The 20,316-nt window shown below is 46.1% G+C and overlaps 1 protein-coding gene across 1 annotated transcript in view; it reads left to right on the top strand.

Moving 5' to 3' along the window:
* The window catches only part of ENPP1 (ectonucleotide pyrophosphatase/phosphodiesterase 1), a 277,653-nt gene that overhangs the window by 155,618 nt on the left and 101,719 nt on the right, over nucleotides 1-20,316 (top strand). Inside the window, exons 11-14 of the mRNA XM_063917308.1 lie at nucleotides 3,804-3,876; nucleotides 5,669-5,777; nucleotides 10,658-10,789; nucleotides 13,336-13,367. Of these exons, the coding sequence (XP_063773378.1) occupies nucleotides 3,804-3,876; nucleotides 5,669-5,777; nucleotides 10,658-10,789; nucleotides 13,336-13,367 (346 nt within the window). The remainder of the gene's footprint in view (nucleotides 1-3,803; nucleotides 3,877-5,668; nucleotides 5,778-10,657; nucleotides 10,790-13,335; nucleotides 13,368-20,316) is intronic.

The following is a 20,316-nucleotide window of genomic DNA, read 5'->3' on the forward strand; positions in this document are numbered from 1 at the left end:
CTAACAAATTTGCTGCTGCGATCAACTGTGAATAAGGCCCATAGTAACATGGGGCCTAATTCAGAGTTGATCGCAGCAACAAATTTGTTAGCTAATGGGCAAAACCATGTGCACTGCAGGTAAGGCAGATATAACTGTAGTCCGTTTACCGTCTAGTTGACAACTAGAATGCTTAGTTCTCCTAAAATACAAATTCTCAAGAATACATTATCTTTATCTAAAAAGACATAGATTAAACCAGAGGCGATCGCAGGGCTAAGACAGCCATCAGCTGTTTGCCATGCGCCGGCGCACTGCGGCGCCGACACGTGCGCAGTTTAGGCCTGTTTATTGCTGTGCGAAAACGCACAGCACCGATCAGGTCTGAATTAGGCCCATCGTTTTCTTAAAAGCATATTTTTTCTAAGATACATATTTTTTTCTTAGATGTTATATCCTTGGATATTTTTTTCAGTTAGGAGTTTATCTAACCCCTTTTTAAAAGTATTGACTGAGTACAATATTACTATTTTCTCTGGCAAAGAATTCCAGAACCTTACTGCCCTTACTGTGAAGAACCCCCTCCTTTGCTGGGTACAAAATTTCCTCTCTAACCTCAGATGGTGTCCGTGTGTCCTATGTAGAGATCTCTCAATAAACAGATCTCCTGCTAGCTCCATCTATTGTCCTTTTATAAATTTATAAATATTTATAATATCCCCTCTTAGACGCCTCTTTTCTAGTGTAAACATATCTAACTAGTAAATTTTTCCTCGTAATCCAGCGCCTTTGACCCCTTGATCAATTTTGTATCTAGTCTCTGCACTCTTTCAAGCGCAAAGATATCTTTTTTATAATGTAAACTAACCAGACAATAAGACAGCGCTTCTCACTTTGTATCAAAATATTTTTACTTCATATATATATATTTAACACAATAAGGCACCGGCCAGTGCCAATACTAAAACATACAAATAATGTTTAAAAAGTGTTTTTACCACATACAAATACTATATATTGCACACTGGTATCATATATATAACCCTGGATGCACTATATAGATATCACAATCCCCATATGACTCTATTTAGAAAGAAATATGGGAATATATAGTATATAAACGAGCTCTATTTAATGACACATAGCAAGCTTATATAGACAGGTCTTCATTAACTAATAAGCCCACATGTGAAATGCATAATGTTAGTTTAGCAAGCAGCATGAAATTAATGAGCCAGTCCACATGCAGGTGAATCACAATGTTAATCAAGCAGGTTATTTCTAAACAGATAGCACTGATTAAAGTCCATCCATGTTAGTAACTTAAAAAGTTGTTAGTATAGCTGATAGATCTGAGTTCAGCTGATATGGAAGCACATATGTGAAAGGCAATATTTGAACACTGCAGTCCAAAGTCCACCTAGGGTACAATTACTATGTACCCAAAATTGATACCTCTCCTTAGTTGATAAAGGGCATTGCAGCCTAATTCATGGAGTCCGGTGGACAGATGAAGACCTGCACAGTGTTCCCTTTTAGGTATAAGCCTCTCTCCAATGTAGCAGCAGCGGCCAATGTATCTGTAAACAGCAGAATGCGGTATTCCAGCGGCCAAAGAGTCACCAAACGCGTTTCTCCGCCTACCCTCCGGCTTTGGCGGCTTCCTCAGATATTTCTTTCTAAATAGAGTCATATGGGGATTGTGATATCTATATAGTGCATTCAGGGTTATATATATGATACCAGTGTGCAATATATAGTATTTGTATGTGGTAAAAACACTTTATAAACATTATTTGTATGTTTTAGTATTGGCACTGGCCGGTGCCTTATTGTGTTAAATATATATATATGAAGTAAAAATATTTTGATACAAAGTGAGAAGCGCTGTTTTGTTGTCTGGTTAGTTTCTTTTATCTTTTGGGGAAAATTGGGATCAAGTTCCCTAAGATCAGCTGCTCTCACTCTGTAGGTGACAGCGCCAGGTGTACATATTTGCACTATTATTTTTTTTAGAATGTGGTGCCCAGAATTGTACACAATATTCAAGATGTGGCCGTACCAATGATTTATATAACGGCAGGATTACGTTTTAATCCCTTGTCTCAATTCCTTGTTTTATGCATGCTAATATCTTACTTGCCTTTGCTGCTGCAGTTTGACATTGTGTACTGCTACTAAGTTGTGTTGCAATCATGAACTTTGCCAGAGATCCTTCTGTCTGCCCACCCCAATGTGCTGGGTCATTGTCAGGGTCGTCTCTAGAGAGGAGGGGATCCGTGTGTGGGCCCCCTCCACTCCCGTAGCTGTTGCGCCGCTGCTAGCGCTCTGAGCGCTGTAGACTCTGGCACAGTGCCAGAGTCTACAGCGCATGTGCAGGTCTCCGAAAAATGGCCGCCGTGCCATTTTTTTGGAGTCCTGCGCATGCGCTGTAGACTCTGGCACTGTGCCAGAGTCTCTAGTGGTCAGTGCACTAGCAGCGGCGCGACAGCTACGGAAGAGAAGGGGGCCCACACACGTCAGCGATGGACTCCGGAAAGGCAAGTATAGAAGAAATGGGTGTGGTATGGGGCCCCCCTGGACTCAGGGGCCTGTGTGCATTGCAAACACTGCACCCATTATAGAAACGCCAATGGTCATTGTGAATGAAATGAAACCGTGTCAAACTCATCTTACAGTACTTCACCATTTCCCCCTTATATTTTTTAATATTTAATTGGTTGTGTTTTATTATGGTTTGCTGCATAGGTATAAAGTCCCAATTTTGTCCCCTTATGTGTTTCTTTGATCTAATCGCTTTCCACAGAGGGGACTGAATGGATCATTCATCCGGCTCGAAGGAAAGTGATTTAGAAACAGGCTTACACTCCAGGAAAAGGGCAGATACTAGCATTATCAGGAAGTTGCAGACACTATTCTGGGAACAGACAAAAGCATTGGCAGCATGTACCTCTGAATCTGGTCCTCTGTGTCTAGAGTTTACACAACATATACTCATACTAGACTAAAAGTATCCATTTATAACTGCTGGTGCTCCAGGAGGCACACAACATAACAAACTAAATATTAACTACTATTTCTCTATTTGCATCAAACCCATCAATTTAAGTGTTTTTCAGGCACAATATGTTTCCAAGCATCTGTAACTTTTGGCTTGGCCACATCATCTACTTACAACAGAGATCTTACATTTTTACGGCTTATTGCTTATAAATGGTTGCTCCATTCTTTGCATTTTTGGGACTTCCAGTTTCATTAAGCAAGTATACTGTATATATATGCACATGTGAGCAAGCGTGATAATTCAACATCTGTATTATTTAAGGCTATCATTAATTTAATGCTCATAGGTTTCATTATTATTAGACTATCCCATGGAGCGGGTGGGAATATATATATATTTATTAGCTATTTATACATCAAATAACTTCATGCAAAATGTATAGAAATATGTTTCAGCTATAGAAATCAAATGTACAGTATATCTGCAATAATGTTTCTGTCTTTATATTTTAATATAAGTAATCAAGGTAATTATCTGACCATTCACTAAGGGGTAAAGCTTATTAGTTATGCTGTTGTTGCAAAATGTCACTTTTTAATTATTGTCGTGCAGTCAGGGTGCTTTGCAGCCACACACTGTGCAATTGGCTTGTATTGGCCACGCTATGGCAACCAGCTGTATTCAGTAGAAAAGGATTTCTCTACTAATATTTGGAAAATAAGCTTTTTGTTGTTCAAGTAAATCCTTGATAAAATTGATGATGTGTGCTAATTCAAATTGATTGACAAGTGTGTGTCATTCTTGGCACTGTTTGATTTAGACCACACTTTTACACTCTGTATTTAGAAGAACCAGATTCGTCAGGACACAGATATGGTCCAGTGAGCAGTGCAGTAAGTAAAATGCTAAAATGCTATTATTAACCTACATTACCTCTTAACTTTTTTGTGTGTTTTGCAATGTGGTAATTGAGTAATACTGTATGCAAGTTTTAAATTAACATGTGGGGGACCTATGTCATATGAAGTGTAAAGACTTCCACCACTAATTTCACTTTTAGCACTTTTAGTGGCGGATTTTACCTATGCAGATCCCCCCCCCCCCAAGGTAGAATCTGCCACCCCATTCAGACTGCACTGGCTTCACTGTGACTGTGAATGACTTCTTATCAGTCATAGACACACAGTGCAGTGCCATTGGGAGGTGTTTCCTCACTCTGGGACTGCCAGACCAGGCTGCGATTAGCAGAGAGCTGGCTTCCTATAGGAAGCCTCTCCCTGGCTTTAGCACAGCCCATTCTAGCTTCTATGGGCTGCAGTGATGCAGTCCATAGAAACCGGAGGTTGCACATGCAGTCGCACCACAGTGCCTGCGCCAGTCCCGGATCCATTGCGCAGGTGCCGGGACACTGGGCTGACAGTTGGCTATCTACTCTTCAGGCATGTGGGTAGTGGCAGCCCCCCTACTCAATATAAGTAGGAGCCGCCACTGCTGCTAAATACATTTGATCCGTTATAAGAATATACCCCTACTGTATCATCATTTTGGTACAAAAGAAGTGGAAAATATGGAAAAATAAGTGTTCCAAACATTGGTTTGTAAGACGAGAAAATTCTTTTAAATGTGAAGTCTGGGCTGGTACCTGCCTCACTTTGTCACTTGCTAAGTGCTCCCTATCGGTGACATTATGTACAGAAGCCAAAGGCGCCATCTCATATTTTCTCCATGGCCAGCATTTGAATACAATAGAAAAGCATTAATAACCCCATTTCTGGTGAGAACGCAGAAACTTTGGGTTATTTTTACCCCATTACCATTTATCCTTACTGCAGTGTGAAGCAATGCCTTGGGGCCCCTACTCACCCATTCACAGAATAAATGAAAAAAAAAATCATAACTTGACCCCTTCTATGGTCCGCACCAACTCTCCACATGCTTCCATACAGTGACTGGCAGTGAGCACTCTCATTGGTGGACAGCCCTACCCATCCACCAATCAACATGCTGACAGGCATTCACTATCTGGCTGCAGGCTGGGAGGCAAGTAGAGAAACCTGCCTGGTCACTGTGATTGTGTGCAGTTCACAATCAGAGCAGCCAGGCAACATTCTCTACCTGCTTTCAAGAATCTATGGAGGCAAATGCCTGGGGGGCAGATACCCTCACCCCCCCCCCCCCCTTGCCGGCTCAGCCAGCTTAGCTCAAAGGCACCTAGAATTGTGATGGCCGTGCCTAGCTCCCATTGGCTTAAGTATTGTTTTTGTCTAAAAACTTTGGAAATAAAGGTGACATTCAATTGGGAGATATGTCCATAGTGACCTGCTGCTGAATGGTTTGTGCAGGAAGTTGAGGTGGTAAACTAGCAGTACAGAATGGCCAAGCTAACCTATGCAGACCTTCAGTAATATTAGGGGCGGCATGTTGCGTAGTGGACACCACAATGATACACGTCCAAGACCTCAGTGTATTTAAAAATGGCCGTGATAAGCAGATTAAACAAGAATGTAAATGACCGTTAAATTCTATACTAATATGAAGATCTTTTTTATTGATATTACAGCATTTTAAACTTCATTCTTTATACAGCTGTATAGTTGAACTTTATCTGTCTGTATTATAGCAGCAAATATTTTTTATCTGGTAGCATACTGTTACAGCAATAGTGATATGCAAATATCTACACAGGTGGTAAAAGCCCTAATGGCTGTAGATCGTATCATTGGAATGCTGATGGATGGACTTAAACAAATGAATCTAGACAAGTGTGTCAATCTTCTGCTTCTGTCAGACCACGGTAAGTGCTGTTAAGGTGGTGGTTTCTGTTCTGGGTACGCCATCCTCATTTCCATGTTACCAGAACAGAAGCATTAGTAAAAAAACAAATAATAAAATGCTTTATTCTTGTAAAACAATATTTTTAAATGGAGTACAATTATTTATATTTATTCTTAAACCATAAAGGTGCTTGTTAATCATACAGGTGCCACAGTACCTCACCAGTGCTATGCTGCTGTGCTGGCTCAAGCCCGTGAACAAGGCATCTTGTCAGTTAAGCAGGAGTTTTGGAAATAGTGATTCATGTGGAAAAATCAGCATTGGCAAGCCACAGTGGCATCTGTATAATAAGTACCTAAAGAGAATACTTCTTTATTGTTATGTTTCATTTAAATGGAAAAAAACACACATTATGCCCCCAGGGTTTCCGATAGTGATGGGAGCAGGTTAGAAATACAGTGCATTGTGTGCACTGCAGGTTACTCATCACCTACCTGGACTGACTTATCGTGGGCTGTTCTTTAATGTAGTTGAGAGCCATGCAGACCATTTTCCTCTTTAGTACTCCTCACCTCCCCCTTATACGATATGTCACTGAGGGCTAGATTTATCAAAACTTGGGGAGAAATAAACTACCAGCAATCAGCTACTGTGATTTTTCAAACACAGCCTGTAACGTGGTAGTTAGAGGCTGATGGACTGGTTCTATGGGGGAGATATACTAAGCCTCGGAGAGTGATAGAGATAACGGGCTACATGTACTATAATGACCGTTATCTGAATGAAGCGAAACAGGTAGCAATACCGACAATGTGTTAACAGTTCGACTGCGATTGTGATCCCTGCCAGCCATTGGCGTTTCTATAATGGGTGCAATGGGTGCGGTGCACACAGGCCCCTGGATCCAGGGGGGGGCCCACACCGCACCTATTGCACCCATTTTAATACTTACCTTTCTGGAGTCCAGCTCCGGGAGCTGTGATCGCGTCAGAAATCGCAGCCAAAATGGGCACCGTGCATGCACGGTAGCCAAATTGGTCTCCGGATCATGGCGAGCTCCATGTTTCCGGAGACCTGCGCATGCGCAGTAGCCTCCGGCACAGTGCCAGGGTCTACAGCGCCGTGCAGAGGAGGGGGCCCACCCGGAGGTGCACACGGGCCCCCTCCTCTGTAGAAACGCCCCTGCTGCCAGCGTATCCGCCTAGTGCTAATGAGTTGTGTGTCACCTCCAGCCGCTTCCCTGCGCATGAGCGAGATCTAATAACCATAGTGAGATCTCCTGTGTGCAGCAGCCGCAGGTTAGAACACATATCAGCAGGTAATACCTGACAATATGTGAAAAAACAAAAAACAGCAAAAGTGCGCTTAGCATTTTTTAGAAATCTGATAGCTTTTCCATCAGCATACAATAGTATGGTGACGGCTAAATTGTTAAAGGTTTGCAGAAAGTGTAGAGAAAAGTGATCTACTTTCATATATATCGAGGTTTGCTCTGTCAAATAGCGCTGGTTATGTAGCACATTTTACACTTACCACCTCTTCTTACATCTTACCCCATAATACCAGCCAATCATCTCCTAACTGCCATGTTACAGGCTGTGTTTGAAAAATTACAGGTAGTAGCTGATTGGCTGGTAGGTTATCTCTCGCCACTTTATCTCTCTACAAGGCTTAGTATATCTGCCCCATAATCTCTCTCCAGGCTTTGACAAATTTAGCCCTGAAAGAGAGAAAGTATGCAAGTGGTGGATCTCCCAATCAAAACCTCCCTTCAGGAGGGGCGGTTCATCTGCAAAACAGGCTAATTCAGCATGGATTGCAATTGTAAATCTACTTACAGCAGCTTTGAAAATGAAATCCATAACAGTGCAAAATGCAGGAGTAGGCGCATACCACCCCCTTCCTGCATTTGCAATGCAGTCTCATTGCGGGATGAACATTGTGACCGAGGTTCATTTGTGACGGCAGGCTGAGTAAACCTGAGCTTACTCAGGCTTGCCGCTGCAAAGCGGGTTGTGAGGTCATGAAAACTGCACCCACCCGTCCCCCATTTCCATGAACGCCGGCCACCCCCGACCCTCCCTCCCAAATGCTTCTGCCTGTCATTCAGATCGCAGGATGTACAAATTATCAGGAAACTGTGTGTTGATTGCAATTCAACCTGAATCAAGCCCTATGCCAGTAAATGGTCATTAGAGCTATTTTATTGAAGCAAACAGACACACAAGGTGACATCCTACAAGAAGCAGATATTCGGGGTTCCCTGTCTTTCTGCAACTTCAAGAGAGATTTTTGAACCCCAAAATCACTACCTCCACAGAGAGGCAGTGTGTGGTCCATAGTGTGGAGAAAGGAAGATCCATGATGGCCTGTTGGAGGGAGTGGCCACCAAAGAGGTGGTAAAGGATTGTGAGTGTAGCAATAGGCCACTGAAAATAAAAGTGATGAGGAAGGTACAAAGCCTGTTTACTTATACATGGGAGAAATTTACAGTGTAGAGCATGGTCTTCAACCTGTGGCCCTCCAACTGCTATGGAAGTGCACATCCCAGCATGCCCTACCACAGTTTTGCTATTAAGGCATGCTATAACTATGCAGGGCATGCTGGGATGTGTAGTTTCACAACAGCTGGAGGGCCACAGGTTGAAGACCCATGGTATGGAGACTATACAAATGGTGTGCCAGAGATGGGCGCTACCAAGTGAGAACCACAAGAAAGATTGAATGTTGCATGCGGTATGAGCAAGTCACAGATACAACGAGCATCAATAGATAAGCATATGTATGATAAACAACACAAAATTTCTTCTAAAATTTCATAGATACTAATTCATTGCAATAACAATGGTAGAAAAAAGAGACACGTAGAATGCTGATCCAGTGTGTATAGGAAATACAAGCAATTACATTTTAAATATATAAAATTACAGAATTGAATTAGCTCATATGGCAAGGAGTGTGTAAAAAAAAAAAAAAATATATGATCACATCAAAGATCAGTAGGCATAGAAGTAGATCGTACCAAATGGAGATGTAGGCTCCGCAGGTGGTTTTAGAAGAGTATCTCCGGATATACCCTGATTTGACTCCCAATCAATCCAGATATTGGTGAGTGATGCTCACAGGAACAAGTTTCCAAAGCATTTCGAGATACAAGGTATTTTCTTCAAAGCTAAAGCTGGGCATACAATATATAATTATTTGGCAGATCAACTGCCAGATCTGGCTGGTTAGAATTAAAATCGGGTAACGGATGAAAGGAAATGACGTCTGACGATTTGTTCCCAAACACTTGAAAACGGACAGAAACTGTTGTTCATACAAATCGGTTAAATCAGTGATTTAACTAATTCGTATGAACGAAAGGTTTTGTCCATTTTCCAGTGTTTGGGAGCAAATGGTCAATTGTCATTTGCTCTCATCCATTACCAGATTTCCATTCCAACCAGCCAGATTTGGCAGATGATCTGACAGATAATTGTATAGTGTATGCCCAGCTTTAGATGTATTCTGTATTACGAAGGGAGTGCAATAAGTTTCCAAATGTGCAGTGCATAGGTAGAATAGACACAATCTGATTATCTGGTTGTGAACAGCAATCTCTGACTAAAGTTCTTGTGAATTGTCAAGGCACAGAAGCGTATATAAGCATTTCGGAACCGCATAATTTGAGGTGCTTGCAGAATTTAGGCGTTGGAGATGGCCCCTGGAAGACAGGAGTAATGCAGCCAACCTCTGTCTGCCACCACCTAGGACAACTTTGCTGCCATCTGGGCTATAGTTGAGGTGGATGCCAGGTTGACCACGGCCCAGTTAGAGAAGGAGATAGGCACCTCATTGGGATTCATTTGCTTGATACTCCATAAAAAGCTTGGCCTAAGCAAGGTTTCTGTCTGCTAGGTGCCCCATCAGCTGTCTCAAGAGCAGAAGGAGGCTCAGGTGACTTGGTGCTGCAACATGCTAGTCAGGTTTGATGGCAGTCACTCAAACATTGTCTGGGAGATCATCGGTGGCACTGAATACTGGATTTACAGTTTCAACCCAAAGACTAAACAAGCAGTTGGCCCATTGGACCCAAGGTGGTGGTTCTGACTTGAGCGCAGCATGGCCAATCAGATGGTAGCTGTTTTTGTGGCCAAGACTGGTCATGTAGCTGCCGTACCACTCATGCAGCAGTGCACCATCACTGGAGACTGGTATGCCAATCAGTGCCTGCCTCAAGTCCTGGAAGCCATTTCCAAGCACCATCCAAGATCTCGCACTTGTGTTCCCCTTCTCCACCATGACAATGCACTAACCCAAAAGTCCAAGAAAATGGTGGCTTTTCTGGCCCATGAAAGCATCCAGGAGTTTGGTCATCTGCCGTACAGTCCAGACCTGACCCCCTGCAGTTTCTTTGTGTTCCCACAAATAAAGAACAAGATATGCATGATTTGTTTTGAGTCACCGGAAGCTGCAGTGGAAATCTTCATCCAGCATGTAGCAGACCTACCTGCTTCAGACTAGTCCAACTGCTTCATCAAGTGGTTTAAGCACATGCAACTGTGCATAGACTTCTCTGGCGAATTGTGGAGTAGATGTATTAAGCCTGGATAAGTGATAAGTGGAAGGTGAGAACGCACCAGCCAGTCAGCTTCTAACTGTCATTTTTCAAACTTAGCCTGGAACTTGACAGTTAGGAGCTGATTGGCTGGTGCATTATCACTTTCCACTTATCACTTCTTTATCACAGGATTAATACATCTACCCCACTGTTTGAATGTAATATTCATTTTGTAATTATACTTTTTATGCATCGGGAAGCTTATTGCACACAACTCGTATATGCATATTTCATGTTGGCAAATTTTTCAAGACCTGCACTTTGTGATAGAATATAATGTGATAACCCATTTTCAGGCATGGAGGAATCGCGCTGTGAAAATATTGCTTATCTGAATACGTACATAAACTCTTCAGAAGATTATGTTGTGATAATGGGACCAGCAGCACGCCTGAGACCAACTCGCGTGCCAGATGAGTATTTCTCTTGTAAGTACGTCTCATGCTACTTGCTAGTATTGCCAATGATAATGTATTTGTTCTTTAAACTTTAACAATTATTATTTTCAGTGTTGGAAATAAATAGCAAACTGATTGGAAGTCCTATATACTGTATATGATAGATTAATTTTGTTATCCTGTGTTACCTTTTGCAAAGTGATAAAGCATTGGTATAATGCTGACTACATGTGTACACATGAACTTTGATCGTTTTTATCGGTTGTGTTTGATTACACTTTAAAGTGCCGTGCAGAAAATTCTGATTTGTTTTATCATCCCTGCTAACCGATATATACTGTATAATCTGGTCAGTAGGTACATTCTTTTAAACTAAATTAAATAGAGTTTGAGTTTAATAGTTTACAGTAACTGAACTTTGAATTTAATTTATTTTCCAGATTTAAGATTTATTATATACTTACAGTTTGTAAATGCCCAGGAAAGCTTTTTATGTAGTTAAGTGTAAAAACTGGAACTGTCTATGGGAGCATTTGCATAACAAAAACTAAAAGTAACACTGTATACAGGGCCGAATCTAGACCTTGTGGCACCCAGGGCGAAAAAAAATGGTCATGGCTTCATGGAGAAGGGGCGTGGTCAGTTATGCCCCCTGTAGCTGTGCCCTCAGTAGTTGTGCCCCCTGTAGCTGTGCCCACAGTAGTATTGCCCCCTGTAGAGTTGTGCCCCCAGTACTGTGCCCCCTGTAGAGTTGTGCCCCCTAGTTGCGCCGCTTACAAAAAAAAAAAAATAATACTCACAATCCCCGCTCCTTCGTCCCGACCGCTGCTACCCTCCGTCTTCGGCTGCCGGTGCCGCTCCTCGGATCTAAGGGAGAGACGTCATGACATCAAGCGTCTATGTGCCGCTCCCACAATGCAGTGCAGTGCGCGCACAGCACCGCATCTACACAGTACCGGGCGGCACCAGTAGTAGATCTTGCCATGGCGGCGGTGCCCTCCGGAAGGTGGTGCCCAGGGCAAATATCCTGCTTGACCGTAGCAAGATCCGCTACTGACTGTATAGAAGAGATTTGTACTGTATTGTAATGTCATAGGGGGGTATCCAATTAGGTGCGGTTTTACGATAAATTGTTGCAAATGTGATAATTCGGTATCCTAATAGCGGTGATAAGTTATCGGCTACAAGTCTCCATAGGGTTTATCGTGGATTTCTCTTCATCTCTGGGCTGGTCATAAGTAGTGCAAAATCCCTCATTTAAGATAAAAAATGTCTGGATTTGGTTCTGAACCCCTGGAACACCCCCCTGGGTGACTAATTAGGCACTTAGAAGTTTTTAATTAAGTTTAATTAGCCAATAATGATATGTAATTTTTGGAGTGAGAAAGTGCAAAGTGATGGAAATTGGGGTACTAGGTATGGGACCGGTATATTGGGGGGGGGGGGTTTATGAGGGGGACAAGTGGTTTTAGGCTTGCAGATGGTAGCAGACTGTCTGTTTCCACTTTAAAAAAAAAAAGTCCCATAAATGACCCAAACATATGGTTATACCCATTTTTTTTATGTACCTCAAATGTAATGAGAGCACTAATTTTGCAGGAAAAAAAGTTTTCTATAATTTTTCAGCATTTAAACAAAAATGCATATAACAGCCATTTGACCCGATTTAATGACACCAGTTAGTTATATTATGGCCACTAATAGACTTCTATAGTGTTTTCCAATATTAGTTTTGCACTTTTAGGGGTACAGGTACATTTCCCCACTTCTTATGCTTTTACTGGCTAGAATTATCGGATGATTGTGGTTATCGACAATTTGGAATAGGATAGATGCGACAAACGGTAGCACACAAGAGGGGTCATTCCGAGTTGATCACTAGCTGCCATTGTTCGCAGCGATCAGGCAAAAAAATCAACACTTCTGCGCATGCGTATGGCGCGCAGTGCGCATGCGCGACGTACTTTCACAAAAGCCGATGCAGTTTCACACAAGGTCTAGCGACGCTTTTCAGTCGCACTGCTGATCGGTGAGTGATTGACAGGAAGTGGGTGTTTCTGGGTTGTAACTGACCGTTTTCGGGGAGTGTGTGTAAAAACGCAGGCGTGCCCAATAAAAACGCAGGAGTGGCTGGGGAAACAGGGGAGTGGCTGGCCGAACGCAGGGCGTGTTTGTGACGTCAAACCAGGAACTAAACAGTCTGCAGTGATCGCAAGGTAGGAGTACGTTTCGAGCTGCTCAGAAACTGCAGCTAGCGAGCGATCTACTCGGAATGACCCTCCAATTTTTTTGGAGATATGTGCAATGACATTAGCCTGGATCGCGTTATCGCGTCTAATTGGATACCCCCATATTATTTATTTCACTCTCTGCAATTGCTTATACATATTCACTTAACTATTGTAGCATAATAGATTATTATATTTAATTTAAATAAAGTAACCACAATATGATCATTTTTCTTGGGTACACTATATATTACCAAAATGACAAGATCTGTTTGTGTCCTTGTATATGGCTTTGTATCAAAAAATGTTACAACGTATGCATCTAACTGTCCAATATGTTTTTTTCAGTTGACTATGCAGATATTGCCAAGAACCTTACAGTAAGTACACATTTGTGTAATGCATGTGAATCTGCATGCTGCGGAAATTGTTGATCATGACATGATAACTAGAGTTACAAAGCAACCCCTTATAAAAGGTTCTCTGGACAGTAGCATCTGTAATGGATGAAGCAAGATAACAATCCACTAACCTAATACAAAGCAAACAATATTTTTGTACATCGGCGGGTATTCAAGTTCAGACAGATTTGAGATGCGATCGCATTTACCCAGCTGACCCCGTAGTGCACATGCGCAGGACCCGCTCTGCACGTGTGGGGGGGATGCGATCACATCTCAGTTAAGCAAATGTCTCTGCCTGAAATGCATTCGCAGGGCGGTACGGGGCAGCAACGCAGCGTTGCGGGGGTGTCGACAATGGTGTTGGACGGGTGTGTTGTTGGAAACGGGGGTCAGGTTCGGGGGCTGCCGCGTGTGATGTCAGGGCGACCTGAAAAATGGCTGCCCTTTACCTGCCTTCGCAGCCTGACAGCAAAGGTAGGGGGCTACCACAAATCAGCGATGCGATCGCAATTATATTGTGATCACATCGTTGCAGGATATTTGCATGTTGGTCGGCCTTGCCCTGTACTGATCGGCCCCCAGCATGCGATCACAGCCAGTTGCAGTTTTGCTATATTAGCAAAACCGAAGCTGAATCAGGGCCATTGCCCGTTAATATCCACTGAATTAACTAACTATATAATTTTCATTTATTTTAAATAAAGTATTTGTTCATGAGAAAAACAAAAAACCTGCACTCAATATAAAATAGACTACATACTGTACACCTAAAAAAGCAATCATATCACTAGACTAAACTATATTAATCAATAATACATAATGATGAAGATATGTATTATGAAAATACCTTTGTAAATAAAATATATATTTAAGATTCAAGGACAGATCAAATACAATAGTAAGGATTCCATACCCAAATGTTCAATGACGCAATCAATTTGAATACAATACTGTATGTCCGATTGCAATATTGAGTTCAGGTTGAGTTCTTGTTTAATTAAAGAATTTAACTTTCATTTGCAGAACATTTTATCAAGTAATCCTTACCCCACTGTACGGGTGGTCTTCAGTATGCCAAATGTCGGGATCCCGGCGCACAGTATACCGGCGCCGGAATCCCGACACCCGGCATATCAACAGCTATTCTCCCTCGTGGGGGTCCACGACCCCCCTGGAGGGAGAATAAAATAGTGTGGTGCGCCACCGTGCCCGCAGCTCCTTTGCGCTCGCCACGCTGTCGGTATGCCGGTGGTCGGGCTCCCGGCGCCGGTATGCTGGTCGCCGGGAGCCCGAGCGCCAGCATACCATACTACACCCCACTGTACAGTATCTGAACTCTACTTGTGTTTTTTGTTTTGCTTTACAAATAAAATAATTGTGTTAGTTTATTATAAAATAATGGCCCTCATTCCGAGTTGATCGCTCGCTAGCTGCTTTTAGCAGCAGTGCAAACGCTAACCCTCTGGTAGTGTATCTTAGCTTAGCAGAAGTGCGAACGATAGGTTAGCAGAACTGCGCGTAAAAATTTAAACCTCACACGTCAGATGCTTCCACGCGCCACTCAAGCACACTTATCTTATGAAATAAAGACACCACAACTGTAGTTGGCGTGAAAGGGGTCAGCTTTTATTTTCTGACTGAGAGGGAGGCCTATTAAATACTAAAACTAAAATGCAGACTTCCCTCTCTAACTAAAGGTGGCGAGGAGAAGAACGGTTAAACATAATAAATGTAACATGGGTGATAAACATTATAATACATAAAAAACAAGCAGTAAAAAACATATGTGTTAGGGAGCCTCCTGCCCCAGATGTTCCGGGATCGGCCTGCTGCCTCCATCCCAGACATCGAAAATCAAAAATCCAAGGACAGGGGTCGACCTTCTGCCACTACCCCTGTCCCCCAACGGTTGCAGGGACGGAGGTACGCTCCGCCCCTACGGGATAAAAGTTGGGCCACCGGCCCCGACATCCACATATGTTTTATACTAATTATATGGACCCACTTGTCAAAATGATGCCCGTAAACTAATTCTAAAAGATATAAATTACCTATAAATACACCCAAACTGACTAACTGTGAACTCATCATTAAACTTAAGTAACCGTTCAGAAAACCGGCCAACTGCCAGGTTACCAACCTGCCACCACCACCGAACTAAAAAACCCACACAACAAAAACTAACTAGAGAGACCTAAGAAAGCACAAAAGAAAACCAAATGAACTATCAAAAGGAAAGAACTATCTAGAGGGACCTAAGAATGTGAATAATGTCCTCCAGGAAGATCAGCATGCCAGCCGGGGACAAATGCACCCCGTCAGGCCGGTATTGTGTCGGATCACGGTAGGAAATACCACCGTGCGGCACAACCAGCCCGCCATGCTGGAGGACAGCACGACCAACGACCGAATTGACCCTCCTCCGAACCAGGTCAATCGCCCCGGGGTTAAAGGCTCCGCGCCAAGACCGCCGGGGAACGATGTCCGACCAGAGGATGAGGCAAAACGGCCAGTCAGCCATGAGTTCCAGTAGCTGGCACCTGATTTCGAGGCGAATGTCGAGCCCAGTGCGGCGTACCAGATCATTGCCCCCCAGATGCAAGACCAAAATCAGGGGGTACCCAAATCGGCCAACTGCCGCCCGAAGCCAGTCCCGCAGGCCATCCCAGCGGAGGCCTCTACGCCCCAACCAGCGCACAGTCTGCAGCTCCGGAAACCGGGCGGTGTCGCAGGCCAGAGCCGACACGGACAGCCAGTAGATGTAGGAATGGCCGACAAACCATAGAAAGTGCGGATCTAACCGCCGCCCTGCAAAATAAGGTGTGACTAAGGTTAGGAATTAAATAAATAAGGTATGTAAATGAGAAACCTGACTGCAGCCCTAACGGGGAGGGAGTGTGGGGGGGGGGGGGGGGGGGCGCCCAATTTGACTTGAGGCAAAAGCCGAAATTAAAACCAACGATAAAACAAAAATTCCTCAAGGCCCCCGCAATCACAAAGTGCAACTGCGACGAGCAGCTAGTCCTCAAAGGGGCGCACTGGGAGGAAAAGGCCTGATATAGCGTCTGACTGCACCAGACCTCCACCTACCCAGTGCCCGGACTTCGACCTCGGACCAACCCGCCGCAGCGGCAGCTGAAGCAGCGCCGATGCGGAAAGAGTGAGTCCCATAGTCGGCCGGAGATAGACCCAGGTACAAAATACAACGCCCCAAAACCGACCGGAATTGATATCTGGTCAACGGGGAGCCGTCACTATGGACGAGCCACCCGGTGGGCGTTGGAGGCCGTATGGACGAATATGCCCGGGCCGCGGAAACTGGACAAATGCCCCGCGCACGAGCCGGACCCATTCGAACCCACTGCCCCCTGCCGGCTACGTCAGTCTTGGAGCGCTGAATCCTGCACCATAAACCGTCGGGGCGGATGACGACGTGGGCCTCCAGCATGGGCGAGACCGAAGCCCGAGAGACGGACACCAGCTCACCCACCCTGAACGCACCGTGGAAGGCCATAGTAAAGGCCGCCCGGAAGAGGCGAACCTCGTATCCCGAAAAGCAAATGCTCTGTAGGGATCCCAAAATCCGCCTCAGCAAAGCACCGGTGATCGGCTGGCGGGTATCCGGGAGGGGCGGGGTGGCCCGAGCCCAACCTTTCAACACCCGCCGGAGGAAAAAGGACTTCGTAAAATCCGCTTCCCCCCGCAGCTGCAGAAAGTAAGATATACCTGCCAGAACCCTGTTAACAGACGCCCGCGAAATCCCGTCGGAGTACAGAACCCAGATGTAATCTAAAAGTAAATCATGAGAGGTCTTACCACACTGGCCTCTCTCCCGGATGAAGCGACACCACCGCTCCCAGGCGGCCCGATAGGCCGCAAAAGTTGCAGGGGCCAATGACCTGTGGGCTAACGCCTCCAGTCCGGGTGGATGACCTGCCACACAGAAGCAGGACATAATTCCCCATGGAGGAGAGCTGCAGGAGCCAAGCGCCTAAATCGCTGCAAATCGCCGCGTGACAGGGCATCTGCAATTTCGTTACGCACGCCAGGGACATGTTTGGCTCGCAACGTAATGTTGTTGACCAAACATAACAAGACTATCTGCGCAAGGACCCGCAATACCGGCAAGGACGTGGATTTTTGGCGGTTGATGGCAAAAACCACGCCCAGATTGTCGCACCAGAAGACAACATGTTTATTACACAGGGCATCGCGCCATAAGTCTAAAGCGACCAGAATAGGAAAAATTTCCAGCAACAGCATGTTCGTAGTGAGGCCCCTGCGAAGCCAGGCATGCGGCCAAGGAGAGGCACACCAACGACCCGCAAAGTAAGCGCCGAACCCGAAAGCGCCGGAGGCGTCCGTGAAAAGCTCCAGGGTCGGTATGACACGATTGCCTCCTGCCAAATACAGGTGCCGTTGAAACGAACAAGAAATTCGTCCCAAATGCTTAGATCCCGACGGATTTCGAGGGACAACCTGAGGAAATGATGCGGGCGTCTAACCCCCACGGTAGCCCGTTCCAATTTTCTACAGAAAACCCTGCCCATGGGGATCACTTTGCAAGCAAAGTTAAACAGGCCCAATAGGGATTGGGCCTGTTTGAGAGTGAGCTTGCCCGCGGACAGCGCATATATGATACCGTCACGTAAACGCAACACCTTGTCCGAAGGAAGCCTACAGAGACCCCTGACCGTATCAATCTGGATCCCGAGGTAAACCAAGGAGGCGGAGGGTCCCTCCGTCTTTTCTGGTGCAACCGGAACCCCGAAGCGCGCAAAGAGGGCCAGAGCCCCCTGCAGCAGGTTGACGCAGCGAGGGGAGTCTGAGGGGCCGATAAAAAGAAAATCGTCCAAGTAGTGGGAAATTCCCCGTTCGCCCGTTGCCTGCTGGAGACACCAGTGGAGGAAGGAACTGAATCTCTCAAAGTAGGCGCAAGAGATAGAACAACCCATAGGGAGGCACCGATCTATGTAGTAGCCATCGTCCAGCTTAAAACCCATAAACCTGAAGGCGGAAGGGTGCAGCGGAAGGAGACGAAACGCAGACTGGATGTCCAACTTACACATAACTGCCCCTGGGCCAAAAGACCGTACGGTGTCAATGGCCGAATCAAAGGACAGGTAAACGACCCTACACTGGTCAGCAGGGATAGCGTCATTAACCGAGGACCCCACAGGACAGGAAAGGTGTTGGATGAGGCGAAATTTGCCCGCTGTCTTTTTGGGCACTACGCCTACGGGGGACAAGACCAAATCTGGCAAGGGGGGCTCCCGGAAAGGGCCTATCATCCTCCCTAAGGCCACCTCCGCCTCTACCTTGTGCCGGAGCACGTCCGGAAACTCCCGAGCCGAACGCAGGTTAGTACCCGCCCCAGGACCCACCCGTCCATGTATCGGCAAGGGGAAACCCGACGCGAAACCTAAGTGTAAAAATTGGGCGTCCCCCGACCGCGGGTATCGTCGCAGCCAGGGAATGAGCGCGCAAAGTCTAATTGGGGTGGGAGCTGTGGCTAGCGCCGGTGGCCACGGGAGCGCGACTCTGTCGGGGCTGCGAGCCAAAAGCACTCCCGGTCCCAGGACTGGGGCAATCCTTAATGCCGTGGCCCCCGCCACATCTGATACAGGAGTGGCGAAAACGACATCGCCCCCCCAAGTCGCATTGTGCATTATTAAAAGCGAAGCATTTCCCATGCCCCGCGCGCCCTGCGCCTCCGCGAAAGCCGGCAGAACGAGAGGCAGTTTTTTTTGCCCATCATCTTGCCGTGCCGCCGTCATCAGTGGCGGCCGAACCTTGTGTCAGTTCAGAGCACAATTCCACGTCTTTTTTACCAAAGTTATAGATCTGCCGGCCATGTTGTTTGCGTCGGAAATCCTCGTCGTAGCGCCGCCAGGCAGACCCTTTGTACTTATGGTACAGAACGTGTATGAGAAATTGATAGCGCACCACGTTCATATGTTCATCCGGGCGCGTCTCTAGGTAACACGCCGCAAAGATCAACATGCAGCGGACCCAATTCTGGTAGGACCGCAAAGCGTCCTCGCTACCCTGCCCCTTTTTCTTAGCCGAAACCAAGGCTTTGCGATCGTCGCTGGTAAGGGCAAAAATGTTCACATATTGGCCCTTACGGATACGGTCCCGGACCCGGGGCCTGAGTTCACGTTGTACCGCCGTATTGGCGCAGTGCACGGTGTCTGATTCCACCGATACTTGGGACGCGGACGAGGTGGAATACCGCCGCTCGCGTCGTCTACGACGCTTCACCCTGTGCAAGCCGCCATCTGAGGAGGACAGACCCTCCGAGGAAGTAGAGGCAAGGGAGGAATCTGTGCCCCGACGCCTGCGCCTACTGCGCTTGCCGGAAATCCTACCCGCGCTGCTACCTATGCTAGAGGCGCTGGAGCGAGTACCCGAACCCAAGCCGCTAGCGCTCCCCTTGGACCAGTCAGGGTCCGAGGAAGACTCACCTGCTCGAGAGGGAACGCCGTCCGCGCCTCCGGCCACCGAACGACTCGTGGATACACCGGCGGACTCCATTGCCGACCCGACTACCGTGGCTGGGGAGACAAAAGAGACATTGTTCCCCTGCTCCGCCACCAGTCCCGCAGCCACCGGGAGCGGGGCAAAAGGGGGGGTAGTCGCGCCAGGAGACAGAAGTGGAATAAGGGATTGCGCGATGCTATCCGCCAAGGAAGCGGTGGGCCGCCCCAGTCCCCCGGGTACGGAGGATAACAAGGGAGCCACCGCTGACACCACAGCGGCACAAATGGCGGACAAGACAGAGGCGTCCACCAAGGGTGCAGTCGCAGGGGCAGGTGAAGTAAGGACGGACCCCCTCCGCGAGTCACGCGCCCGACGTGAGGTACGCAAACCTCCCGTCGGGAGCAAGGATCCGGAGGATCCCTCACTGTCGGGAATCATGGCA

Source organism: Pseudophryne corroboree, chromosome 4 (assembly GCF_028390025.1).
Source record: "Pseudophryne corroboree isolate aPseCor3 chromosome 4, aPseCor3.hap2, whole genome shotgun sequence".
Lineage (NCBI taxonomy): Eukaryota > Metazoa > Chordata > Amphibia > Anura > Myobatrachidae > Pseudophryne > Pseudophryne corroboree.